The 23,186-nt window shown below is 36.3% G+C and overlaps 3 protein-coding genes across 12 annotated transcripts; 2 read left to right on the top strand and 1 right to left on the bottom strand.

Moving 5' to 3' along the window:
- Window positions 1-2,507: 2,507 nt before the first annotated feature.
- LOC105450951 (protein fantom-like) lies at window positions 2,508-23,109 on the bottom strand. 9 transcript variants are annotated; one of them, XM_011691085.1, is made up of 20 exons: window positions 16,286-16,461; window positions 15,986-16,130; window positions 15,524-15,762; window positions 15,184-15,293; window positions 14,997-15,102; window positions 14,466-14,695; window positions 14,003-14,387; window positions 13,530-13,924; window positions 12,595-12,878; window positions 12,285-12,475; window positions 11,966-12,211; window positions 11,300-11,891; window positions 10,943-11,078; window positions 10,755-10,851; window positions 10,538-10,655; window positions 10,404-10,465; window positions 9,732-9,930; window positions 9,355-9,502; window positions 9,060-9,162; window positions 2,508-2,719 (listed from the first exon to the last, which is right to left on the bottom strand). In XM_011691085.1, the coding sequence occupies exons 2-20, from the start codon at window positions 16,059-16,061 to the stop codon at window positions 2,705-2,707; spliced, it is 3,732 nt and encodes a 1,243-aa protein (XP_011689387.1). In that variant the 5' UTR covers window positions 16,062-16,130; window positions 16,286-16,461; the 3' UTR covers window positions 2,508-2,704. The 9 variants fall into 9 exon arrangements, with proteins under 9 accessions (XP_011689387.1, XP_011689384.1, XP_011689385.1 ...); XM_011691082.1 differs by lacking the exons at window positions 2,508-2,719; window positions 16,286-16,461 and adding exons at window positions 8,652-8,992; window positions 22,707-23,109; XM_011691083.1 differs by lacking the exons at window positions 2,508-2,719; window positions 16,286-16,461 and adding exons at window positions 8,652-8,992; window positions 16,865-17,166.
- On the top strand, window positions 5,309-8,594 carry LOC105450953. 2 transcript variants are annotated; one of them, XM_011691091.1, is made up of 5 exons: window positions 5,309-5,556; window positions 5,652-6,153; window positions 6,252-7,707; window positions 7,938-8,174; window positions 8,259-8,440. In XM_011691091.1, exons 1-5 carry the CDS (start codon window positions 5,525-5,527, stop codon window positions 8,336-8,338), a joined length of 2,307 nt encoding a protein of 768 aa, XP_011689393.1. In that variant the 5' UTR covers window positions 5,309-5,524; the 3' UTR covers window positions 8,339-8,440. The 2 variants fall into 2 exon arrangements, with proteins under 2 accessions (XP_011689393.1, XP_011689392.1); XM_011691090.1 differs by having other exon boundaries at window positions 5,341-5,556; window positions 8,278-8,594.
- Window positions 17,404-21,813, top strand: LOC105450950 (F-actin-capping protein subunit alpha). Its single transcript, XM_011691079.1, has 3 exons — window positions 17,404-17,630; window positions 18,416-18,665; window positions 18,753-21,813. Exons 1-3 carry the CDS (start codon window positions 17,430-17,432, stop codon window positions 19,169-19,171), a joined length of 870 nt encoding a protein of 289 aa, XP_011689381.1. The 5' UTR covers window positions 17,404-17,429; the 3' UTR covers window positions 19,172-21,813.
- Window positions 23,110-23,186: the final 77 nt, after the last annotated feature.

Here is a 23,186-nt window from a genome sequence, read left to right on the forward strand (position 1 = left end):
TACCTGACTAACTTACAGAAACCAGAAATAAAAAATAGAATTTATTATAATTCGTTTTTTATACTCCTTATTCTATTAAGTTTTTTTGTAACATATACGATTATTAGCATTAGTATCTTAGCATTCTTCATTTTTTCAGCTGTATTTGATCTATCTCTTTTTTACTTTTTCTCTTTGTAAATCATAGAATGTATAGCAGTTTTATCTTAAATGTAAATATAAAAAAGGTAGAAAAATATAGAAAACATAATAAGCTGAGAAAAATGGAAACTTATTTTTTTTATGATTAATACTCACTCTGCCTGTTAAGCGTATGCCTTCTTCAGTTACTTCTCGTTGAATTGTCGTTCTGCCGGTGATGGTACGAGATAACTCCAATGAAAATTCTAAAACAATACAATAATAAATAATATATGTAGAAAAGTATCAATATTCAAATATCTTTACTATATAATTTATAAAATTTGAACCTCGCAATTCTAAGTTTCCAATATAGTATTAAATATAAAGTGCAATAAATTTTTATTATCTTTTAACGCGTAACATATTTATATTCATTTATTGTACAGACAGATAAATTTATATAGATTTGCTTCCTCGGCACGTAATAATTGATTGAAGAGAAAAGGAAAGTATATTTTTACAAGATTCTGGCAAAATACAATAAAAATTACATACCTTTTTTTCTTTTGGATGTAGTACTCATTCGTGAATTAAATGCCATCGTTGTGTGTATTCAATGTTACATTATTATTCTGAAACAGATATACAAAGATTGATATAATTTTAGCTTCACCCAAATTAATTTTATTGTATATTAATTGCTATATATCATTATAATAGATAGTAAACAACAAATATATCTTGTTGTTTCAATAATTATTTAAAAAATAATAATTTATATACATTATAATAAATTATTTACATAAAAGAATTTTATTTTATATATCTATATGTATAAGTACGCTAATGTATCATTACAATACTATCATCTTAAACGCATCGTTGCGAAATGTTCTCCAGATAAATTTTCAAAGAAAGCTTGCAAGTTCTCGAAGTTCTCTCTTTCGATCAGTAGGTAACTTATCCACATCAAAGAACCAAGAAAACACGGCAAATTTATCCACAGAAATCTTATAAAGTTATCATCAATCGCACTGTCTAATATCTGTTTAAGTCCGCATTCAAAATGAAAAATGTAATGATACTTGCCAACTAGAAGTCAACTGACTAAAACATTTACAACTAAAATAAAATCTTTCTGAATCGAGAAAGAACTATTAGTAGTTCTGACAATACCTCAATTAAATTGCAATATAGCGTGAAAGAAAAAGCATAAGTTTTAAAACGGAAACGGATATCAAGACGGGAGAAACGGAGATTTCTCTCTTTCCCGCGGAAAATCGTGGCGTTTACGACAGTTCTTGATTCTATCGTCGAGTGCCGTAATTCATTACCTAATGATCAGAGCCAACCACAATAAGTCGCGTAATTCACGGATGATTAAAGTAAGCATCTCAGTAGATCAACCTTTGGTTTGAGACATTCGAGATCTATTTCCGACACGCGGACAGTCGTAGCCGTTCGTCGCGATTGGCTGACTCCGTCGGCTCGTCGCGGTGTTGACCGCATTTTCATCTGTTTCTCTGTTAATCAGGTCACTTCCGCTATTCGATTTTCACATCACCGAAGCCGCTGAATCGCGGGATCGATGCGCGAAATGATTCATCCTCGGGGAGAAGCGCTACGCGCGCGTCAGATCGTAACTTCAGTGTAATCTCAATTTTTGAAATACATATTTCGCGTCGTTAATTTTTACATTAATTACAAAAGTTTGTTTTAAAATTAATAAAAAAATAATTTATATAGCGTTGTAATTATATATCAGCTTCCATTATCACAACTGCGATCGTTGACGCAATAAAAGCAATCGTGCGCTAATCCGCGACGTTCTCGCCGTAATGAAAATATACTGGCCTTGTGTCAGTGAACGATATATTCGCTACTTCACGTGGCCTAACACATGGCCCCGGAGCTATCATAGGAAGAGAACTCTTTCTCGAATGCAGGTCGTGATCAAAGATCAGCAGTTTACGTATAATTACTTCTGGCAGTGACTCAATTAAAAAAACGAAAGATAAATAACTCATATCTTCAAATAACAATAAATAAGTTTGTCGGTCCAATGATTCGTTAATGTAACAGGAAAAATATTTTGCGACCGATAAAATCGAATAATAATTTCCTTGATGATAATTGATTATCATGAAAAACCTGACAAGTCAAGAAAAAAAAATTCTCAATATTTTATGAATATTATATGCACTGATTTGCTTGAAGTTATACAGTAAAAGTAATTACATTATCAACTTTTAACTTGTTCTCCGCAAGGTAAGCCATGCTTGCGCATTTTGCTAAATGAAATCTATGCGCAAATTCCTAAAGTGTCAGCGCATATGTATAACTCTGTTTACACGAAACTAAAAACTTGGCCTTCTCTTACGGTTTGATTCATTGGACGCTTGACTCTGTGAAACCGTGCCAGGAAAATAGTGCAGCTATTTTATGAAGCACCTTGAGCACGACTAGAGAGCTGTGCAGAATTCCATTTAGCCAGAAATTTCATGCTGTATACATTATCATGATTGGCCGTCTCCTTGTGTCATTCGCGAGAAGAATTCCTATTCTTAACAGTCTTCAGGATTTAGCCGAAGATATTCTGCAAACATTCATATCTATAATGTAGCGCATGATGTAAAAGCATGATTATAAAAGAATCGCATAACATGATTTTGTAACAAATAAAAAATTCTACCAAATAAATAACGAGGAAGTAAATTGATTGTATAAATAAATGCCATTACATTAAAATTAAAATTAAATTTCCAAAAAAATTTTATGCGCCTTATTTTTTTAATTAATAGTATCTATGTTACGTTATTTTTCTTTTTTTTTTTCAAAATTAATATGGAACATAAGTTGTTTTAATAGAACGAGCTGCTCAGTTACTTAAGTGTGATATTTCGAAAACTAGAACCGACGCGAACAGACATTTAATTGACGGCGACACCGGATTCCAGACCTAAACTAATTAGCCACATTTAATATGTATCTGTCTCGCTACAGCGAAATATTCACTTCGTACGTCTTCACACCGTTTCCTTGATCAGCGAGACTATCGCGAAATTCGTTACAAGAAACGTGCCACGCTTCCGCATGGCAGAATGTCAGTCTTTTATACCTGTCATTTAAAACAAATCGGGCAATGTGACAAATAGACCATGCATCATAAAATTACTATTGTCACATCTGTTTATCCCGTCATCAACTGCGCGTGTCATTCGCTTCAAATATTATAGGCAGATTATAATATTAATATAATATCCAATGTTAATAAAAAAGATTTTATAAATGACATTAGTTATCAATTATGTAAATCTAATTTCAGTCGTCGCACATAAAAATGTAGATATATAGATTGTTATTGTGTGTTTATATCTGTAGCATTCATTAAACTGAATGAATGATTTCTCGATACTGAACATACTGAAGACGACGGCGCTTGCTTTCCCAATAATCTAACGATCTTTTATACTTGCGCATAAACACACGTAAATTGCTCACGGCAAAGTATGTTCGATCAGGAGCGTAGGGTGAATTGAACGAAGCGAGGTGACGATATCCCCAACGAACGGGGTGAGAGATGACGACTTGACCTATCGAATGAGCTCTACATAAGAATCAGCACCTTAATGCTAACGTTCGACACTTGCACAACACACTCGCGCGAAAATAGCACCAACGAGCTGAGCTGACACGGGACGAACGAGAGAAAGAAGAGACAACGGCCAGAAACGGAAACGCGATCGGGAGAGAAAGAAGAAGAGAACTGTCCTGAGGGGAGAGAAAGGGGAGAGAGAGAGAGAAAAAGAGAGAGAGCTGTGCACTGACCTCCAGGACCTTCGAGACTCTCACTCATCAACCTCAGATTATCAGGCTTTAGCACGTAAAAGGGAAAGCAATTGGATTACGTATGATCTTCCACATCGATCCCCGCCGACGTCGCCGAGTCGCTCGTTTGCCACTTCGACTACCTAAGAATCCCCGAATAAATCGCCCGAGCCAGTGAGGAAGCCAGCCGACGGCTATCTCGAGACTGCTACCAATGCCAGCGACAACGCGTCCCGATGCTCGAGCGCAGTTTCTTCTTCTTCTTCTCTCTACCTCCTCACCGCCATCGATAACATCCTCGTGGTGCTTCGAATCGCTCTCTTAATCTTTCTTCCTTAATCGCGATACCTTAATTCTATTCTTTGCACATTACATTAGTCCTAGGCTAATAAAATTTCTTCTATATATTTTTAAATTGGGCTACATTTAGGTCGATGTAGTCATTGCCTAATTAAATTTTTTCTGCTAATTGTAGAGTATGCGTTAAAAGTAATCGTACATTTCTTCCAATCTTTTCTGGAAATATTCATGCACAATTTATTATCTTATTAATCTTTAAAAAAATACCGAATTAGTAATAATTCATTTTTTTAATTCTTAATTTTTACATTAGTCTTAATATTATTAAACAATTTTTAATTTATTTAATGTTTTTATTTTCTATTTTTTATTCAAATTTTTTAAGATAATTTAAAAAATACCACCTATTCTTTCACAGCGTTCTTTCTCAACATAGAATAAAATGTTTTTATTTTTATTATAACAAACCATTCTTGTTTGAACAAACAAAACGTCTAAAATGGGAACGCGACTGCTACAGAACTATTGTTATGGGGTTTGCATGTGCTAATTCGTAGCGCGGTCGATCAGCCGCGTTTCAGCCGCTTCTAATAATAATCAATGCCTGCACGTCTCTCCAGGGATTTCTCTTCACGGGTCCAAATCAATACCAAGACGGCTACACATCCAAGCAACGTTATATCGACTACTATCTTTTTGCTACTAATCACCTGTGACGTTTTCGTTACACGCGGCTTTTAAATTAGGAGCAGATAAAATCTATTTGCGTATCAAATCTGTTATTATAATGTAGTATAACGCTGCAAATTTAATATCTAAATTATAAGTTATACATCTAAATATATATTAATTATATATATATCCTAGCAAAACTGTTGCGATTAACAACATTTAAACGTGATAAAAAATTTTGGCGGAGAAACATTAAAGTAATAATTAAATTCATATTTCTCTTATAGTTACAGTTTTTTTTAATTGTATTTACCAGCCACGAACAAAACAAGAAGCTAAATTCAATGTAAAAATGCCCTCAATATAATGAAGATATCTGCGACGAGATTGACGAGAAGAAAGCATCATTCGATTATCGCTCGCAAATTTTTATCTACACATCTATCGATGTGGTTACGAGGAACGCCAAGAATTGTGCAATTTCTCGGCTTTGCCGATGAAGCGCGAAGACGTAAGGCTCGAGCCGCGATTAACAAATCAATCTCAAAAACAGGAGAGAGACAAGAGGGATTTTCTCGTTAGAATAGCAAATGCACTGTAAATGATACCGAGGAGTACAAGCAAACGCTACAGGTATGCTTGGCACCGTACGTTTTTGGCAGGTATTTACTACAATTTTATTGCAATACAATGCATATACACAAAAACTCTTTTCCACGATTATACAGGTTCGTCATGATAATATCATTATTAGTCAGAATAATTTGCAATGACGTGTCTGCCACGCAATCGATTATCCCGCCTGCAAAGGATGCTTTCCGCACGCAGAATAATGCGGGCAAAAAGGAAACGATGATAAAAAGATCGAATTTGAACGAGCAAGCTCTTAATGAAAGATTCGAAAGTATAGATTTGAAGCCTACGTTTGATAATCCTGAACAAAAAGAAACTAAAGCTCTAGCACAGAAATTGGCGAACGAGGCTCTCGGATCGCCGCAATTGCAACGTAATATAAAGAAGTTGGTAAATCTAAACGGGACTCTACGTAATTATTCTAGAAAAGGTTTACCGGTAAACCAAATGAAAAGTGTACTTAAACCAGGTACGGTAAGTACGAAAAAGTTGAATAAATTGTTGAATCGTAAAGGAAAAGGGAAGAGAAAGAGAAATAAACATGAATTAAGACCGCACGAAGAACATTCTCGGTTACGTAAACGAAATCATATTAAGGTGAATAAAAGAAAGATCTTATTATTTGAGATATTTTAAAATGCAAAGATATTCTTTTTAAGTTAAAAATCTTAATTTAATTAACATTTACTGTCTAGAATAAACGACGGAAAATAAATCTACCTGTTAATATTGGAGTGAATCAAAATAATGTGAATAAAAATATGTTATTTTCTACGACTAAAAGTAACGTTGTTGAACGAAATTTTGTAACTAATAATAATGACGGTCACTCAAGACATAATATCGTGAATTCTTCGCGTTCGAGGCACCGAAAAATTAGAATGCCAACAAACAAAAAGATGATCAAGCGTTTAATGCGAACAAAAAATTCTAAAAAGGATCCCGGCGATCGAAGAGTTGAATATTCCGAGTATTATGACAACGACATTGCAAAACCAATTAAAATACAATCAAATGGAGATGAAACAGAGATAGGAAATGATAGACTCGTCAGGCAAATCTCAAATGGTTCTCTCTTTGGTAGCAAATCATTAGACAATCATTCGCGATTCAAACAGCAATTCACAGACGGAGATTCCTACAAGGATTTCACTTACGACTATGAGTCGTTAATAAAACCTTGGGAAATCGGTCGTTCTGTGATCGCTCAAGCAAATGAAGATAATGTCGATTATGCGCCTACGTACTTGCCGGTACTGACCGATCAGAAAATCAATTCGGGAAATTTGTATTACGTCCCCGGGGTAACTCAGAAGGATTTGGCATATAATCAGTTTCTTGAATCAAACATCGATCGACCTAAAGAAAGCATATACATCAACGAGATGGAATCTCCTACCGAGAATTTTATCAATTCTAATCTTGATCTGGCGGAGATTCTTACTACTAGTTCGAATACCATTGTCGGCCCGCAAATCGAAGTCGAGCAGATTCCTAGCAACATGCTGCAATATCAGGATCTAAATGTTCCTCGTTTGTACTCAAATTTAAGTATTATACCGGAGATAAGTAAACCTGAGGAAGTGCAAGTGCTTTATTCCGGCACTTCGATGGATGTGCCGCATATCCTTCGCAAAATTCCCGGCACTTCAAATGTATACGTCGAGGATACTGGATCTGCGATAGCATCTTTACCCAACGATTATATTCATGCCGTCATTCCCGCAGGACAAACCATGCGCAAAATTATCGATCACGTTCCAATTTTTTCTCAATCAATTGCCAATCGACCAATAGAACATGTCTTGATTCCCGATCGAGAAAATGATATCAAACAGAGTTGGTATAACGACGGTCAGAAGCAAGTGTTAATTGAGAAGGATCGTATAGCGAAACAAAAAGCCGCCCAAATTTTCCGTGGACAATTCCAAAACGATAGCGCAAACGAAAAACAAGCCAACCAGAACGGCCAAATACGCGACAATCTTGCACCCGTGATAGCGGTAAAGGCAACGGAAAAGATTCAACGTGCGAATATCTCTGCAACATTAAACGAAACCAAGGAAGTCGCTAATCAGATATTGGAGAAGATTGTCGACGAATTGGAGGAAATTAAATCAAATCGAGCCACTGAAAATGAACAGATAGAAGGTTAGGGCATAATCCTAATCTGCTTCAATGTATTAAATTTCAATTCAATATTTAATTAGCTATTTGATACTAAATATCAATAAGTTCTCTTTAAAAATTTCAACTAGCTAAAATACATTTTATAGGCTATTAATAAAATTAAAATTCAAACTGTATTTTAGAAATCTAAAAGAGCATAATGTTAAAAAACAAAATACTACTGCTAAACTAATGATATTCATCCGAAACAGGTTTGCCTTGCAAGATATCAGGTTCGTGGGTAACTACCCAGGGTGGAGTGCGAATCGACATGAAAGTTACCAATCGTACCATAAACGTGACGCTCGCGAAATTGCTACCTCCGCCCGCTCATCAGGGTTTGTTGGATTCTACGTGGAATCTGACCGGTTACGCACCGTTCGTCACGGGTGGACCGTTTTCCCTGCTCGCCATTGACAATCGCACAAAATCTCTAGCGGTGTTCGCAGGTATGTTCGCGCGACCAAATAAATTAGTTATTTCGCATTTAATGAATGTTACACGCGAGGAACCAGTCAAAAATTTTAAAAAAGACCTACAACCTACACACAGGTGCGTGCAGAGTGTGCCAAGGTATCGACACGATAGTGGGCGTTTGGTCGATCGCCCATAACCCGCAGGATTGCAGAGAGTTTCAGATAGCTACAAATATCTACAACGATATATTTCGTCGTACTAAACTGTCGTCAGAGATGAAAAGGCAGCATCGAGAGATTGTGCGATTGTTTCAGAAAGGTAACAGGGACAACGGAACCGCGACCGAGATCTCGACGAATACAGTACAGCAAAATAGCACGTTGCAATTAAATAACACGCTGCATCAATATAAAGCAGAGAAGGAAAAGATTTAGACATCTCAACAAAAATATAAGAAAACGGTCGATAGAAAGACGATTAAAAAATTCAGCGCTAAAAAGTATAAAGTCTTTTGTAAACCAACAATAATTTATATAAGCTCATGAAAGTACGAGCCTCGTGTTGTTTAAAGATTAATAAATGTATCGATATTATTTATCAATATGACATCACAACATAATTTAATGTATTAGAAAATATGTAGACAATTTTAAATAAACTTTCACATAATTAAAAGTTTTAAGTTCTTCTTGAGGCAGAACATTGCTCTTTCGACTTCAATTCGATCATCTTCTAATAATCTAAGTGCATGCAATACTCGCCTCCCACATTACTATCTGCATCTATTCCAATTGCTCTATCTTATTTTTGGTAAACATTGTCGAATGGCATGCATACCAGACACAGAGATCTATCATGAATTTAAATTTAATAATTACTACAAAATCTTTGAATTTTAACAAAAAAAAATATATTACCTTCAGTGTTCCAATTTGTCTGTTCTGATTATCCTTGATCGGCAATAATATATATTTGCTTTCACTACCAAGCGCGTATTTTTTTAGATTAAAAGTTGCATAACTAGAACGAAAGAACAGAAATCTCTCAATTACCAAATATTAAATCTCATAAAATAAATTTTTATACAACCATAAAGTTAAAAATTATATATCATAAACGGGAGAAACGCGAACAAGAGAAAGTAATATTAATTTTTATATATTTGTAATAACGCTATAAAAAATCTAAATAAAACAAATCATATACACTCACCCAATTTCCTCGCAATCTTTAATTTCCCTTTCGATGGGTAATGGTTCGCTAATAATAGTAAAATTGATATTAGGACTTATATCTTCGGCCAACATAACGCGCAACTTCTCTCGTTGTACGGGATGTGTCACTTCATTTATCCAAAATTCTAAAATTATGAAATTATTGTATAACTTATTTACATTGCTTCCTAAATAATATACAATTTCTCTCATTTATAATTGACGTTATATCGGATTGAACTGAAAGTTTCATTTTTTGCATTTATAATGTCATTTCTTAACAAAAACCAAAATAAACTTTCCGTTCAATTCATATTTGAAAAGAACGCGTCTTTAAAAAATATATTTCTTTTTGCATATAAGAAAGGGATATACTTTTCTTGTAATTGTAGACTATTTCTTGAGCACCCGTTTTTGGTTTCTTCACGGAAATGGTCTCCATATCTTCGCCATGATTTCCGAGGAAAGAATATTCTACATAAAGTAACTTTATCTCATCGTCCTGCATGACGTAACTTTCATCCAAGAGCTGCATGCTCACTATTTCTATGATTATCGCATCATTGTCATGGCGCTGAAAAAGATCAGTGTGAATCAGAATTACATAAATTCACTCTGTTTTCAATGTCATGCATATTTGGAAATTGATAGTTTTGGTAAAAAATTTTTTTAGATATGCTTTTTCATCAGAAATGTACTGGTATACAATACGCTAATTTATTTACATTAAGTATTAAACTTTATTACGGTAACATATGTAGTTTTTTTATGAATTTATGGATAATCTGTCTTCAACGAAAATTCTATTATTTTAATTTTTTGCATTCAACAATAAAATCGTAAATTTAAAGAAAATTTAATTAAATTTCAAAAATATTAAAGCTTAATTTACTTTAGTAATAAATTTTATTTTACTATTTAACTTTTATCGTTAAACAATTAGACAGTATGAAGAAAACTCGGTAGCTTTAGCACAGAAAATTTATGTTTGTAATCCAGCACTTTTCATGGAACATCTTAAGTAAAACTAAAGGAGCAGTCTCGTACGTAAGTAAAGATGTCATTTCGGTAATCCTGCGGTTCCACGTTTAACGACTTAGCTCCTGCAACTGTTTTCGGACGACTAATTTCAGTACCGAGCTATTCAATCAGCATATGTAAATTCAGACGTAATTAATTACTAAGTGTACTGGCAAAAGTCAGCAGACTCCTCTGCTTGTACCTCTCCCAGTTTTTATCCAAGAGAACCTCGCTCAAATCGCGGATTGTGCTGCTTGATCCTTTGAGCAGCGAAATGCCCTAAATACGTCCGGAATCTCGATAATTTCCAAATAAAACGCTTTCACTATTTCTCATAAAATCCCAAAAATTTTCCGTAACATGCTAAACATATCTTACATTCGTGAGTAAAGTTTTGAACTCCGTCACGCTCGGTGAATCCCTCGAAGTATTATGTTCGTTACGCGCCTTACTATTACCCGCTTTGTAATCTAGACTGATTAAAATTATTTTTTAAGTTGCAATAAATTTTGCAAGCAATTTAAACAGCGTGAGAAAATACAACGAGATAACGAAAAAAATCTCACTTTCTCGCTCTAATCGTTCCACTCTCTTCCTCAGACATTTTATTCATCTTAACGGGCGAAGATAATTCTTTATTATTTGAGTTGCTGTAATTATTTTCCTCATCCGAATTGTCATTTTCGTATTGAAAATCTGATTTTTGATAATGGATGTTATTTTAACAATTCAATATATACATATAATTAATTCAATTTAATTCATTAAGATATAATATTTGAAAAATTGATTATAATATAATTGCTGCTAACGCAACAATCCCAATCAATTTAATCATACAGAGAAAATGCAATTATTTGATAAATCAATTCGCAATGAAATTTCAAAGCAAGTATATACAAATAATAATTGTTCAAAGTTACTTGATTCTGATGGCGATTGGGTATCTTGATACATTGAATCTTCGGGTACCGAATTATCATTTTTTTGTTGTTCTTTAAACGACTCCTCGTCAGTGACTTGTCTCGTAGGACGTCTGTAAGGAAAAGATTCCTGGAACATATTCTTTTTTATTGGAGACACATCTTTCAACGAGGTTATGCCGCATTGCTTCTTAAAAGCCTCGACCATGTCAACGTTACAGCTCAACCGGACCCACAATGACAGTTGGCCGTAATTAACGCCAAAGGAGCAAGCAATGACGCTGTTCACAGGAACGATGTAATGCAACTTGTTCTGCGGATAATCCAAGATGTCCTTGATAGAAACCTTCGCTCGGGCGACCGTGTAGCTGGTACCATCTCGGCGAACGATATTCACTCGAAAGATGAGGTAGTCCAACAGCACATTCTTGAAGAAGAAAAAGAGATCCGCTATGCGATATACGGAGGACGAGTTGAAGATCAGATTGGGGCACTTCAGTCTCGGCGTGTAAGCGGTCTTCTCGTCCCAAATATCCCAGCTTACGTAAATGTGAAGATTACATATATCATCTTCGTTCGGGATTTTTGTGACCTAATGAATACAACATGATCATGTTCTTTTAAGTTCATGTCCACTTCAAAAATAAATGGATGCAATATACTAACCGATGTGCAAAGTTGTAGCCGTGAAATGTGAATCTCAAGGAGACCTTGCCTGTCAGTAATTAATAAAGGAAAACATTCCATTGGGTACACCGTGGTGGGTAACTTCATCCTGTCTTTCAAACATTCGATTTTACAAGGTAATTTACACTTCTCCTGCAGGGACAGCGGATCTTTCGCTTTGCGCAAGTGACACGTTAAATTACATTTGGGCGATTTTAATCTTTTTAACTTTATCATCTTTTCTGCCTAAATAAAAATCATCGGCATTACGCTGTGCTACAATTTTAATGCTTCACCAGGGACTATTATAATTGCTTACGCAGATATCTTTACTAATATCTCGATACGATGATTTTTTGTGAATTATAGGACAGAAAGTAGAATCAAATGTATCTTTCGATAAACCGATATCTCTCGTTAAGGTGCTTGCAGATTTTTTTTTACAAGCAAAATCATAAATCTTGGAGTAAACGGCAGTCGATTGAACACAACGGCTTGTATAATCAGAATCTAAATTTGCATAACAGTTTTTAAAATTATTACATAATCGCTCACTTCGCACTTTTGTGAATTGTAACCATTCATATTTGTAGAAAGATCTTAGATCGTTTTTATATGATTATCATTACCGAAATTTTCCGCTGTTCCTGCGCAAAAATCACGTTGTTTAACATCGCGAGTAGTTATCACAGGAAAATCATTATTGTTGACATCAGTTAGCGAATTGCCAATCGTAGATATTTGATGGCACGATAATTTTTCATCAATAAATAATAAACATTCTTGTAAAGCGTCGAATAAAATCAAAATCACTTGATCTAACGTGTTCGAATTCTCCAAATGTGCGAGTCTTTTCTGTGATATTTCCTTTACAGAGTTTGATGTATCACCCTGAGATGACATTTCTCCATCACTGTAATAGATACTAGTGATAATATTGGCACTATAACTTTTTAATTTTTAATAACACTAAAAGGTATAAAAGATAAAACAGAATTAAATACAAAATCGTCATAGAATGCACATATTATAATGCACATATTATACAAAAAACTGTTACAACTCCATATCTTAGACATACATAATATTAATATATGTTCTAAGCTCCATATGCTTATTTAAATAAATAAGATAACATATATATATATATATATATATATATATATATATTTATGTATATATATTTACATAAGAGAAATTGCTTCGTAGATTTTTGAACACACAAGGTTGTCTTTAATGCACAAGATATTTAATCTATGACGCAAGGAACATACAAAATATAAAATACTAATTACAATTATTGAATCAGGGGAATATGCAGAAAAAATCCTTGAGTAAAAAACATGTCGCTCACGATTTGCGCACACAGATACATTCACAAGAGCATTGGCACAATATTTAATATCAATGTGTCAATTTTCTTAGAGATTTGTACTGTATAAGAATATATGTATATATAAACACTATATTTATAAAATATATATTTACTGTTAATACCAAACGGTAGAGTTTCTGTCAACAATTAGAATCACCAAACAGTAGCTTCTCGAGGGGTACGACTTGCCTGTGCCTCTGAGCTACATCCAAAATGCTCGCGTACTCTTCCTTCGGAGTAATCCTCGATGCATCCAAAGGTGTGTTAATTTGTGCCTGATCCAATAGTTTTAATATTTTCTCTCGAGACAAAACGCTCGTGCCATTTGCTTCCTGATTCGTCTTCCATTCCTTCGACGGCGACTGCACCAATGTTTTATCTTCATTATTCGAAATTATCATTGTACCCTGTTCCTTTGTGCCAGTATTAACCGTCTGTACTGATTTGTCTGCCGACTGCCAATCTTCCCGAGGAATGCCGGCAGTTTTTTCTAGCTGCATAAATTTATCATACATTTCGCAACATTTCTTGCATTGTTCCATGCACGCATATTGCTCGTGCTTCCTATCTTGCGTATGCAAAGACTGGAAAAATTATTTAAATGAGAATTAGTCAAGCATTAGACAATTTCCAAAATATATGCAGCGGGTATATATACTAACCGTTAGTTGAACCGTCAAGGTATCTATGTTTGTCTGCAATTCTTGAAATTTCGTAAGCAATTGCTCATTAGTAGCTTTTAACGCTTCAATGTCAACTTGCTCTTTGTGAAATGCTGTTTTTAAAGTCTGTTGCTGCTGAGCGTCGTCGGAGAGTCTTTTTTTTAATTCAATATTCTCCATTTCGATTTGCCCATTTTTCGATGTCAGCACAATAAGTTCGTTGTTATGTTGTTGCAATATTTTAATTTCGCTCATAAGATCCCGTATCTGGTCATCTTTTTCGCGTAACGTGAACTGTGACGTCTTTGCCTTCAACATCTGGCCATCGATCTCGGCTATGCGCGTTCTCTCCGAGGAAAGAACGGCCGCGATCTCCTGATTATTTCTAATCGAGATTTTCCAAATTAGAAACACACTATATATATTTAACAATTTTTACAAAAATAAAAGATACTGAGTATACCTCGTCGTTTGTTCAAGAGTTATTTTCAAATTATTAATTTCGGTGGTCAGTAGAGAATTTTTTTCCTGAGTCGTCATCAATTTGTCGTTCAGTTGCTTCATTTGTCGCCACACTCGTATATATTCTACATTTTCTGCCACCTTCTCCTTTTGATTATTGGTCACGTGCACCAGCTCTTTCTCCAACTCCGTTATACGACATGCCATATCTTTCTTCTGCGTCTCCAGTTTCTGCGAACAAAAGTTGGACGCTAAGCAAGAATTATGGCGCGTAACATTAATAACGAGCGAGCTTGTGCCTTTGTGAAGCTGTGTAATCTCTCGAATGTAATATCAAATCGTGCGAAGAAACTCGTGCTATATTGATATATTTTACATCTCTCTCGCTATTCTACATCATTCTGCAAGCCCGTTTTACTCTGCCTACGCGAATATAACATTGATTGTGCCATGCGAATGAAGTAGATGAGACAAAATATACGAAGGTGAAAACGTGTGCAAATATCACGGGATTTACTCAAGCTGGTTTTACCTCGATTTTAACGAGGTAATTTTGCATGTCGTTATCGTCGTCCCCTGCCCCGACGATGCATTGACAGGACGGCGCTCTCACGCGGTTATTCTCGCTTCGACACGTCCTAAAGGGAGGCCGATTCAGTATTTCAATGCACCGCGCATAATGAGTCATAGGTACATCCGTGAAGCGCACATATACTTACACAAGCCCGGAAGACGATGGTCTAACGAGATTACGGCTGCGCGACGACGACCTGCCGCTCATCGTGTGACTCAACAATTGATTTCTCATCACGACGATTTTCTCCTTCAGCTGAAACATTTAACAATAAATATATTTTGGAATATCCATTTTAAAATTAAATTCATAATCGTATCATCTTTCGCACGCGTTAATTTCGTTAAAACTGTCGCGAGACAATCTAATATCTAGACCGTACGGAAATAATACGATGGAATCAATGTAAACGTCATTCTGCCGGGTAAAAGTCCCGTTATCGTGATAACGAGGAAGAAAGAATCGCCGTTATTTAGGCATTCTACCTTGGTATTTTCAAGCTCCAGAACGGCTATTCTATTCCTGTCATCGGCGATATCTAACGCTATTCCGCACGATCTTGGATTACCGGCCAGTCTAATCAGCTTCGTCCCGAGTCGCTTGATCTTATCCTCCTGACAGTTGGATAATTTCTTCAGATTGCTCGCCTCGTCAAGTAAACGTAGATACTTGTCCTCCAGCTGATAGCGATCGAGCTTGCAAACGAGATGACGTTCTCTAAGATCTTCCGATAATTAAAACATTATTAAAACATGCACTTTACACGCAATAAATAGAAAATTTGCGTAGTAATATTATTTATCGATTTCAATTCTGGAATATGACGCGGGGAGAAATTTATGTTCGCGCTTGCATAGGAAATGCGGCTGCAAATCATAAAGGAGTATCGAGTAGTCGGCTGTAAATTATCCAACTGGGATTACGACCAGATACAAATGGATACGAACCTATCGCACTGATGATCGTGTCCGCGCCGGAACCTTCCTTTACCGGCAAGATGTCACGATTCGGATCGTCTGCCATTATCAATCGAAATTCTCAAACCCGACGAAGAGTATTGTCTAGAACCTCGAGACGACGTTGACTAACACGCTGAAAATTCAACGTGCAGCATAGAATTAGCGTTATATTTGTTCGCGAAATGCTTTGAACAGATAAAAAAAATATAATTTTTATACGCGTGAGAGATAAGAACGAATTTTCTTATTAAACGCCATTATTACTCCCTGCAATCTGCATACTCTTACATTTATAAAATATCCTTCACGCTGTTAATTCTCGAAACAATTATTTTTCCAATCATTTATACAAGAATAATTATAAACATATTATCTCTTTGATTTTATTCCATTACCGATTTATGGACGAGAAAATTCGAGTGATCGATAACACTCTGCGATTTCACGCTAATTTTACGCTGTTTACATTGCTGTGTTATCAAAAAAATCACGTGCCGCTGATACTTATTTTCTTTCGTGCGAAGATTTTGACAGCAATATATCGGGTAGCGTTTGCGTAAGTCGCATGCAAAATTATCATCGTAATTATATAATCGTAATTATGGTATGTGCGGAATTGAATGTTTTATTTTATATTGGAATAAATTCCAATAAAATAAAATAAAATTGGAAAAACAATATTTTTATAAATTAAAACGTTATAAAATGTATATACTGTTTTTATTGTATCATTTCGTTTCCCGTACTTACAAACGGGAAGAGCGATTCTGATTTGAGAACTATGCTGGGCTGTATGTACATAAATATACATGTACAAGTTATCATCAGTTATCGCTCTGGTGTGCCAGATACGAGATAAATGCGTACGTTATCTGTCCAGAATCGCGCGCGTCCCGCCCGTCTCCGCGTTGCGAGGGTCCTCTCCGAGGATATGTGATTCATTCTCGCTCGATATGAATCATCTCCGCGTAGAGCATCAAAAGTAGCGGAAAAGATAAAAAATAATGGAAGAGGAATTCTTCAGTCTTACGACACAAGGGAGATGGAAAAGAGCACGCAAACTCCTAGGAGGATGATTATACTTGAGACTTGACTATTTTTCCTTCCTTCTTTTCTTCTTCACGGAAGAACAGACAATTAGTGAACCGGCCGTTAAAACCGGCGAGTTGCCGAATCGCGCCAGTCGCGCCACCCGATAGATACATCGACACCGCTGCGAGCGGCGCCACGAGGCGGGACGCGAAGCAGCGCGAGCGGAGCCACGATTCGGAGGCGAGAGAAACCAAGTACAACCTGACCCCGTCCGTGACCACCGCACCGTACCCTCGCTTTTGACATCGGCGGCGGCGGCGGTGGTGGTGGTGGTGGTGGTGGTGGTGGTGGCGGTGGCGGCGGCGGCGGAGTGTGCGTGCCTGCCAGTGGGAAAGGTAAGATGGCGGCGGACGGAGATGCGGTGATTCCGGACCAGGAAAAAGTGCGAATAGTCTCGGATTTTATATTGCACTCGCCGCCGGGCGAGTTCAACGAGGTGTTCAACGACGTGAGGGTCCTGCTGAACAACGACAACCTGTTGAAGGAGGGCGCGTCCGGGGCCTTCGCTCAGTACAACAAGGACCAGCTCACGCCTGTTAAGGTACATCATCATCGCCGTCGTCATCGTCATCATCGTAGGTGGCCCCGCCGACGGTGCCGCGTACGCCGACCCTGTCTTTCCCCGGCGCGGCTTACGCTCGACTCGACGCTCGGCGCGGCTCGCTGGGCCCTTGGCGCCCTTTCGCGCGTTTCGTTTGCCCTCTTTTCCCTTTAAGTGTGTGTATATCGATTCCGAAAGCCCGCGAGGCGCGACCACGGTGACCTTACACACTCTGTCTATAATCTACCTCGCGTTATCGGGCCCTCCTCGGGACTCCCGTTCGCTCCAGGGCATCGCCACGCGACGACATCTCCGCGGTTCTCGCAACACCGGCTCTCGAGAGAGAATAACCCGTCACCCTCGCGGCGCCAGGTTATAGACTTTTGACCTAGCTAGGCAATGTGGACACGTCGTACCGCTGTCTAATCTCTGAATGTACAAACGAAGACTGTTTTCTTTCGCCTTGCCCTTTCACAATCGATTGCTACCTTGACATCTGTATAGTTTGGAACCGTCGTAATTTAGCTGAGGTTAGGCATTACATGTGCAATGTCAGGAGTAATGCCACAGTGTTTTTTAAATCTCCTTCCACCGCGAATAATTTACTTTACAGTATGAAAAATTCTAGGCTTACATCTGTCTTTCTATCAAATCAAATGTGTATACAAAACTGTATATTTTCTAAACTGTAGATTAATATAACAGTTGTATTACTTAGCATAAGGAAAAATAAATGTGTAAAATAAACAAAATAATTAAAACTCGGTCCTTTTCGTCGTACGCAGATAGACGGAAGTGACCACCCAGCGCTCATAACAGAACACAATGACTTGGGTTCTCAGAGGTTTTACGACGCACGGAGTAAGCAAAGTTTTAAATATGATCACCTGAGAAAGGAGGCGCAAGATTACGAATCTTACGAGCCGGATCCCATTGCGGAGCCTTGGAGATCAGCCCTTCAAGAAGAGATAACGAATTATACTCAAAGTCATTATAGACATGGCGCTTGCTCAGTTTTTGGAAAATCTCTTGGAGGTAATTGCTACTTCGATTGCGAATTGATTGTTGAAATAAATCAGCGGGCGTCGCGGATTAACAATTTACATTTTTTTTTTTATGTAGGAAACATAACGCTAACGGCGTGCATAGAAGATCATCAGTTTCAACCTAAAAACTTCTGGAACGGTCGCTGGCGTTCGGTGTGGACCGTCAGTTTCACCCCAAATTCGGGTAACGCCGAGATGAGAGGTAGTCTCAAAGTACAAGTACATTATTACGAAGACGGAAATGTACAATTGGTCAGTAGCAAAGATGTAAAGGAGAGCCTGCCGATCTCCAATGAGAAGCAAACGGCGAAGGATTTGATACGGTTTGTCGAGGAATCTGAAAACGATTATCAAACGGCAATTTCCGAAAACTATCAAACAATGTCCGACACCACCTTTAAGGCGCTGCGAAGGCAATTGCCAGTAATGCGAACAAAAATCGACTGGAACAAAATTGTGTCGTACAGTATTGGCAAAGAGCTTAAAAGTCAATAGAAATAGATTTTTTTATATTAAAAGAAATAATTAAAAAAAAGCGCGCATTTTGCTGCATGAGTGAAGTCTGGAGGTGTGATGTGCATGGGAGCAAATTATAACACATTATTGAATAACGTCTGACTAGAGATATTCGACTCATGCATGCCACTCAAGGTTCCTCTCGACTCCATATTGTATGTTACAAGAAGCAATAAAACAAAGGAGGTCAACATTTTTGGCGTTGTCAATTTGTATCAAAAAAATTAATTGAGAGAGCATAATTTCTCCAAGTAATTCTACATAAGTTTATCATAAAGTAACGTAACGTTAAATGGCTTGGTATAAACATCATTATTTCTACAAATATTCTTCTAATTCTTGAGAAATCAAGATTCACTATCAGATACGGTGGAACCTTCGTATAAATCACGCTTCTTCGCTTTTGACCAACCATCTTTCTTAAAACGATGTCCGTGATATTCGCATTGTGCAGCATAGTGCAAAATATAATCTTTAACTTTGGATGGACATAAAAGCGATAATAACTATCGAAGTAAAAGATCTATTCACTATTTATAATGGGGTAATGGGGATCCTTGTTCTTATGTTAAGTGATTGAATTGAAGTTGAATTCAATGTGTTGAATAGCTTGAGATTGTGAGACACAAATAGCGAAAATAAATTTAAACTTAATCATGTAGTTGTGAAGTAACGAGCAGATGAAGGCAGTTTTTCAAACTGACAAAATTTATAGATTCCTGCGAACTTTATCAAAAATATAGTAACGTCAGTGAGATATCTCATAATTATTTATATTTTTACTTGTATAACACTTTTTTCTCTCTAGAGGAGTTTATTATATCGTGTATATTATTATAATATCTAAGAGAAATTAACACATTCTATTATTCACTGAGATTACTATCTTATTGATAATCTTGTCATTACAACTACATTGATCTGCTCTAGCACAATTTATCTGTCACTTGATGGTTCACCCTGACTCAAAGCAAAATAATTTTAATTAATTATTTTATTATATAGGCAGTCTTTCCGATAATTGAATACTAAACAGTATGTTGTTTACGTTTTATGATACCAATATAATTGTGGAACGCGAATATAAAGCTTGTACGAAAAAAATACTACATGATACGAAAGAAAAGTTTTCTTACGGATGTGATGATGTGCGAATAAAGTAGCGAAATTGAATAGTTTACGTCAGATATAAGGAAGACCTTTAGACTGACTCTCATTTTAAAAGGAAGACAAATCTGTAACGCTTAAGTCTTAGATCACTTAAAGCGACTCGATGACACATCTCGTGTATTTAAAAATTCACGGTTTAAAGAATGATATATATGTACATATATCGTTTTTTATACCCGAATTTTTTTAATTATATATATATATATAAAAATATATACATATTCTCTGATTATTATGTTACTTATCGATACAACATGCTGGGGCCATGGGTGATATCAAACGCATAATATATCAAATGTAATACAAAGACATTAGATGTGTCGATCCATGATTTGTCAGCCCGGTACGGAACACCGTTAAGTGTTCATTACCGCGTTTAATACACAAAGTACGAGAAACAAGGAAACATAACTCTTAACAGATATTGGTGGGCAAGGCCTACTATTTTTATCCAACTTTTACATTTCATAAAGGTATAAGTCTATATACATTTTTGTTAAAATGTATTGTTTTATAATAAGTATGTCTATTATATGATGGATACGTTGCAAAGTTTAATGAACTACTTGAATGAAATAAATGTTAATCATTGCGCAACTTGGTTTCTAAATTAAATCACATTAGTGTAAAACCGTCACGAAAAGAATCGTATTCGAGCTCGAGAAAGCAGAAGCGGGAAGTCTCTTGGTGCTATCGCTTACTACACACATTACACAGCCAGACATTGTACGCGAAAACGGAAACTAACAAAGTACATAATATATTGTACATTGTAGAATGTAGCCTATAGCCTGCTGGAGCCTTAATCTGTTCACTTTACGTTGGGGGACGGGGGTGGGGTATGGAGATTGGGTCTCGGGGAATATACTATGTACATATGTTATTTGGATGAATGAATGCGACGATCGATGCGCACCATCATTTGACTCTTAATACAATAGGATTCGAAACGTGTGTGTAATATTATTCATACTTTGTAAGTTACATCGTAATTCAAGGCATCATCTTTTCGGTCGCAGTTATACAGCTCTTCAAGGGGGAGAAAGAAAAGAAAAAGAAACGCAAGTTCTTGCCATTGATACTTAAGGGTGGTTAAAGAAAAGTACGTATAAATAAAATACGTTAAATTACCTGTTAGAATGCCGAGGCGCGATAACGAAGTTACTCATGTAAATACAATCGCACACATATGCTACTTGGAGTCGTTGTTTGTATTACGTATGTAAATTACAAAAAAAAGGGGGCGTTGAGGTGTTTCGAATCTTGTCAAAACTCTACACGACATAGTTGCCTACGATATTGAAAACTAGGTATTACCTACAATCGAGTGTATCGTAACATAACAAAACGCATGTCCTTATGTAAAAATTTAAACACAAAATACATTTATCAGTTAAATTATGTATTATTGAATGTTATGATTGATTCAAATAAAGTGAAATGACACTTTATACTTGTGCTCTCGAGTCTGAAAATAATTCTCTCATATAAATATGTTTTACATACAGATTAACTTTGACATTAATCGACGTACATGCTTTCTCTGTGAAAAATTGATTATGTAATATTAGCTTCAACTTACGAGCAAAGAATTGGTTGAATTATTTCAACAGGCAATATTTATTTTTTATACATATAATTACATATTTATTATTTTCTTTTCCTTCCCTCCATTTTAAAGAGCTTTAAATTTAGATTCCTATCATTATTAGATTCAAATAGAATATAAAGCTAAAACTGTATCAATAAAATATGCATAGAAAAAAATATATATTTATCTAAACTTTGGGAGATACAAATATGTGCATCACTGCACGTGTATAGATTTTCCTGTACATTATTGCATAAAATTTATATAAAATTAGAGGAGAAAAGATATGTATATTTCTTCTAATTTTAAATTGTTGCCACAAATGTATATATATTTATCAAGCTTTGGGAGATGCAAATACCTATGTGCATCACTACATGTATATAGATTTTTCTGTACATTATTGCATAAAATTTATATATTATAAAATTGGAGGAGAAAAGATATGTATATCTTCTAATTTTAAATTGTTACCACAAATGTATCTAGGGCTAAAATCTAATAGAACAACTATGTTCTAAGCAAAACAACTGCCATAATATCAAGCCGTAATTGAACAAATTTAATTGAAAAGCACAGTTTAATTTGAGAAAGCATAGTTATTGTTCATTATTACGCATGTATTGTTTTCGTTTCTGCTTTGTTTCTGTGATGAATTTACTCACGTAAACAAATGTACTACTGCAAGATATTTATGTACGATAATACGTAAGTCGCGATCCGAGGAACTTCGACGAGACAGAAAATACGTACCTCGGTCAAACCTCGTTAGTCATTACTCGATGTGAGATGTAAAGAGGTAAGTATATCCTCGGGCACATGGTCACACGAGAAGGCGTCGCGAGAACGTCTCGAGAAGATTTGATGTTTGGAGGCAGCCATCTATGTTTACACACCGGCCGTTGCTAAATGGCAACCAAGACGGAGCGACACGTGACGTGCGGGAGGCTGCTCCCAGCTGCTCCTTCCAGCATCCTGCGTCAGATGCGGCCACATGTTCATGTTTTGAGAGAAACATGAATGCATGCAGTTACAAAATCGCTTCTACGATTTCTCCCTCTTCTCTGTCGCACATATTTAAGAGTAAAACAAAAATACGATTACGCCTAAATAGAAAATTCAGAGGACATGGTAATTAGTACGGTCGGCGCGGTCGCGGCCGTCAGGTGGTGTCATCTGTCACGCTCGCACGTACTACCGTCCCCCCGCCGCATAATCGCGTTCGATTGTGGC

Source organism: Wasmannia auropunctata, unplaced genomic scaffold (assembly GCF_000956235.1).
Source record: "Wasmannia auropunctata unplaced genomic scaffold, wasmannia.A_1.0 LD336053.1, whole genome shotgun sequence".
Classification (NCBI taxonomy): domain Eukaryota; kingdom Metazoa; phylum Arthropoda; class Insecta; order Hymenoptera; family Formicidae; genus Wasmannia; species Wasmannia auropunctata.

Bases quoted from the DNA above. Each gene is read 5' to 3' on its own strand.
- LOC105450950 (XM_011691079.1), top strand. From the start codon at position 17,430: ATGGCGGCGGACGGAGATGCGGTGATTCCGGACCAGGAAAAAGTGCGA. The intron at 17,631-18,415 runs GTACATCATCAT...CGTCGTACGCAG, and splicing joins ACCAGCTCACGCCTGTTAAG to ATAGACGGAAGTGACCACCC. The intron at 18,666-18,752 runs GTAATTGCTACT...TTTTTTATGTAG, and splicing joins TTTTGGAAAATCTCTTGGAG to GAAACATAACGCTAACGGCG.
- LOC105450951 (XM_011691082.1), bottom strand. From the start codon at position 16,061: ATGGCAGACGATCCGAATCGTGACATCTTGCCGGTAAAGGAAGGTTCC. The intron at 12,476-12,594 runs GTAATGATAATC...ATGCAAATTTAG, and splicing joins AGGAACAGCGGAAAATTTCG to ATTCTGATTATACAAGCCGT. The intron at 10,852-10,942 runs GTGAGATTTTTT...AATTTTAATCAG, and splicing joins GGAACGATTAGAGCGAGAAA to TCTAGATTACAAAGCGGGTA.
- LOC105450953 (XM_011691090.1), top strand. From the start codon at position 5,525: ATGATACCGAGGAGTACAAGCAAACGCTACAG. The intron at 5,557-5,651 runs GTATGCTTGGCA...ACGATTATACAG, and splicing joins AGTACAAGCAAACGCTACAG to GTTCGTCATGATAATATCAT. The intron at 8,175-8,277 runs GTATGTTCGCGC...ACCTACACACAG, and splicing joins ATCTCTAGCGGTGTTCGCAG to GTGCGTGCAGAGTGTGCCAA.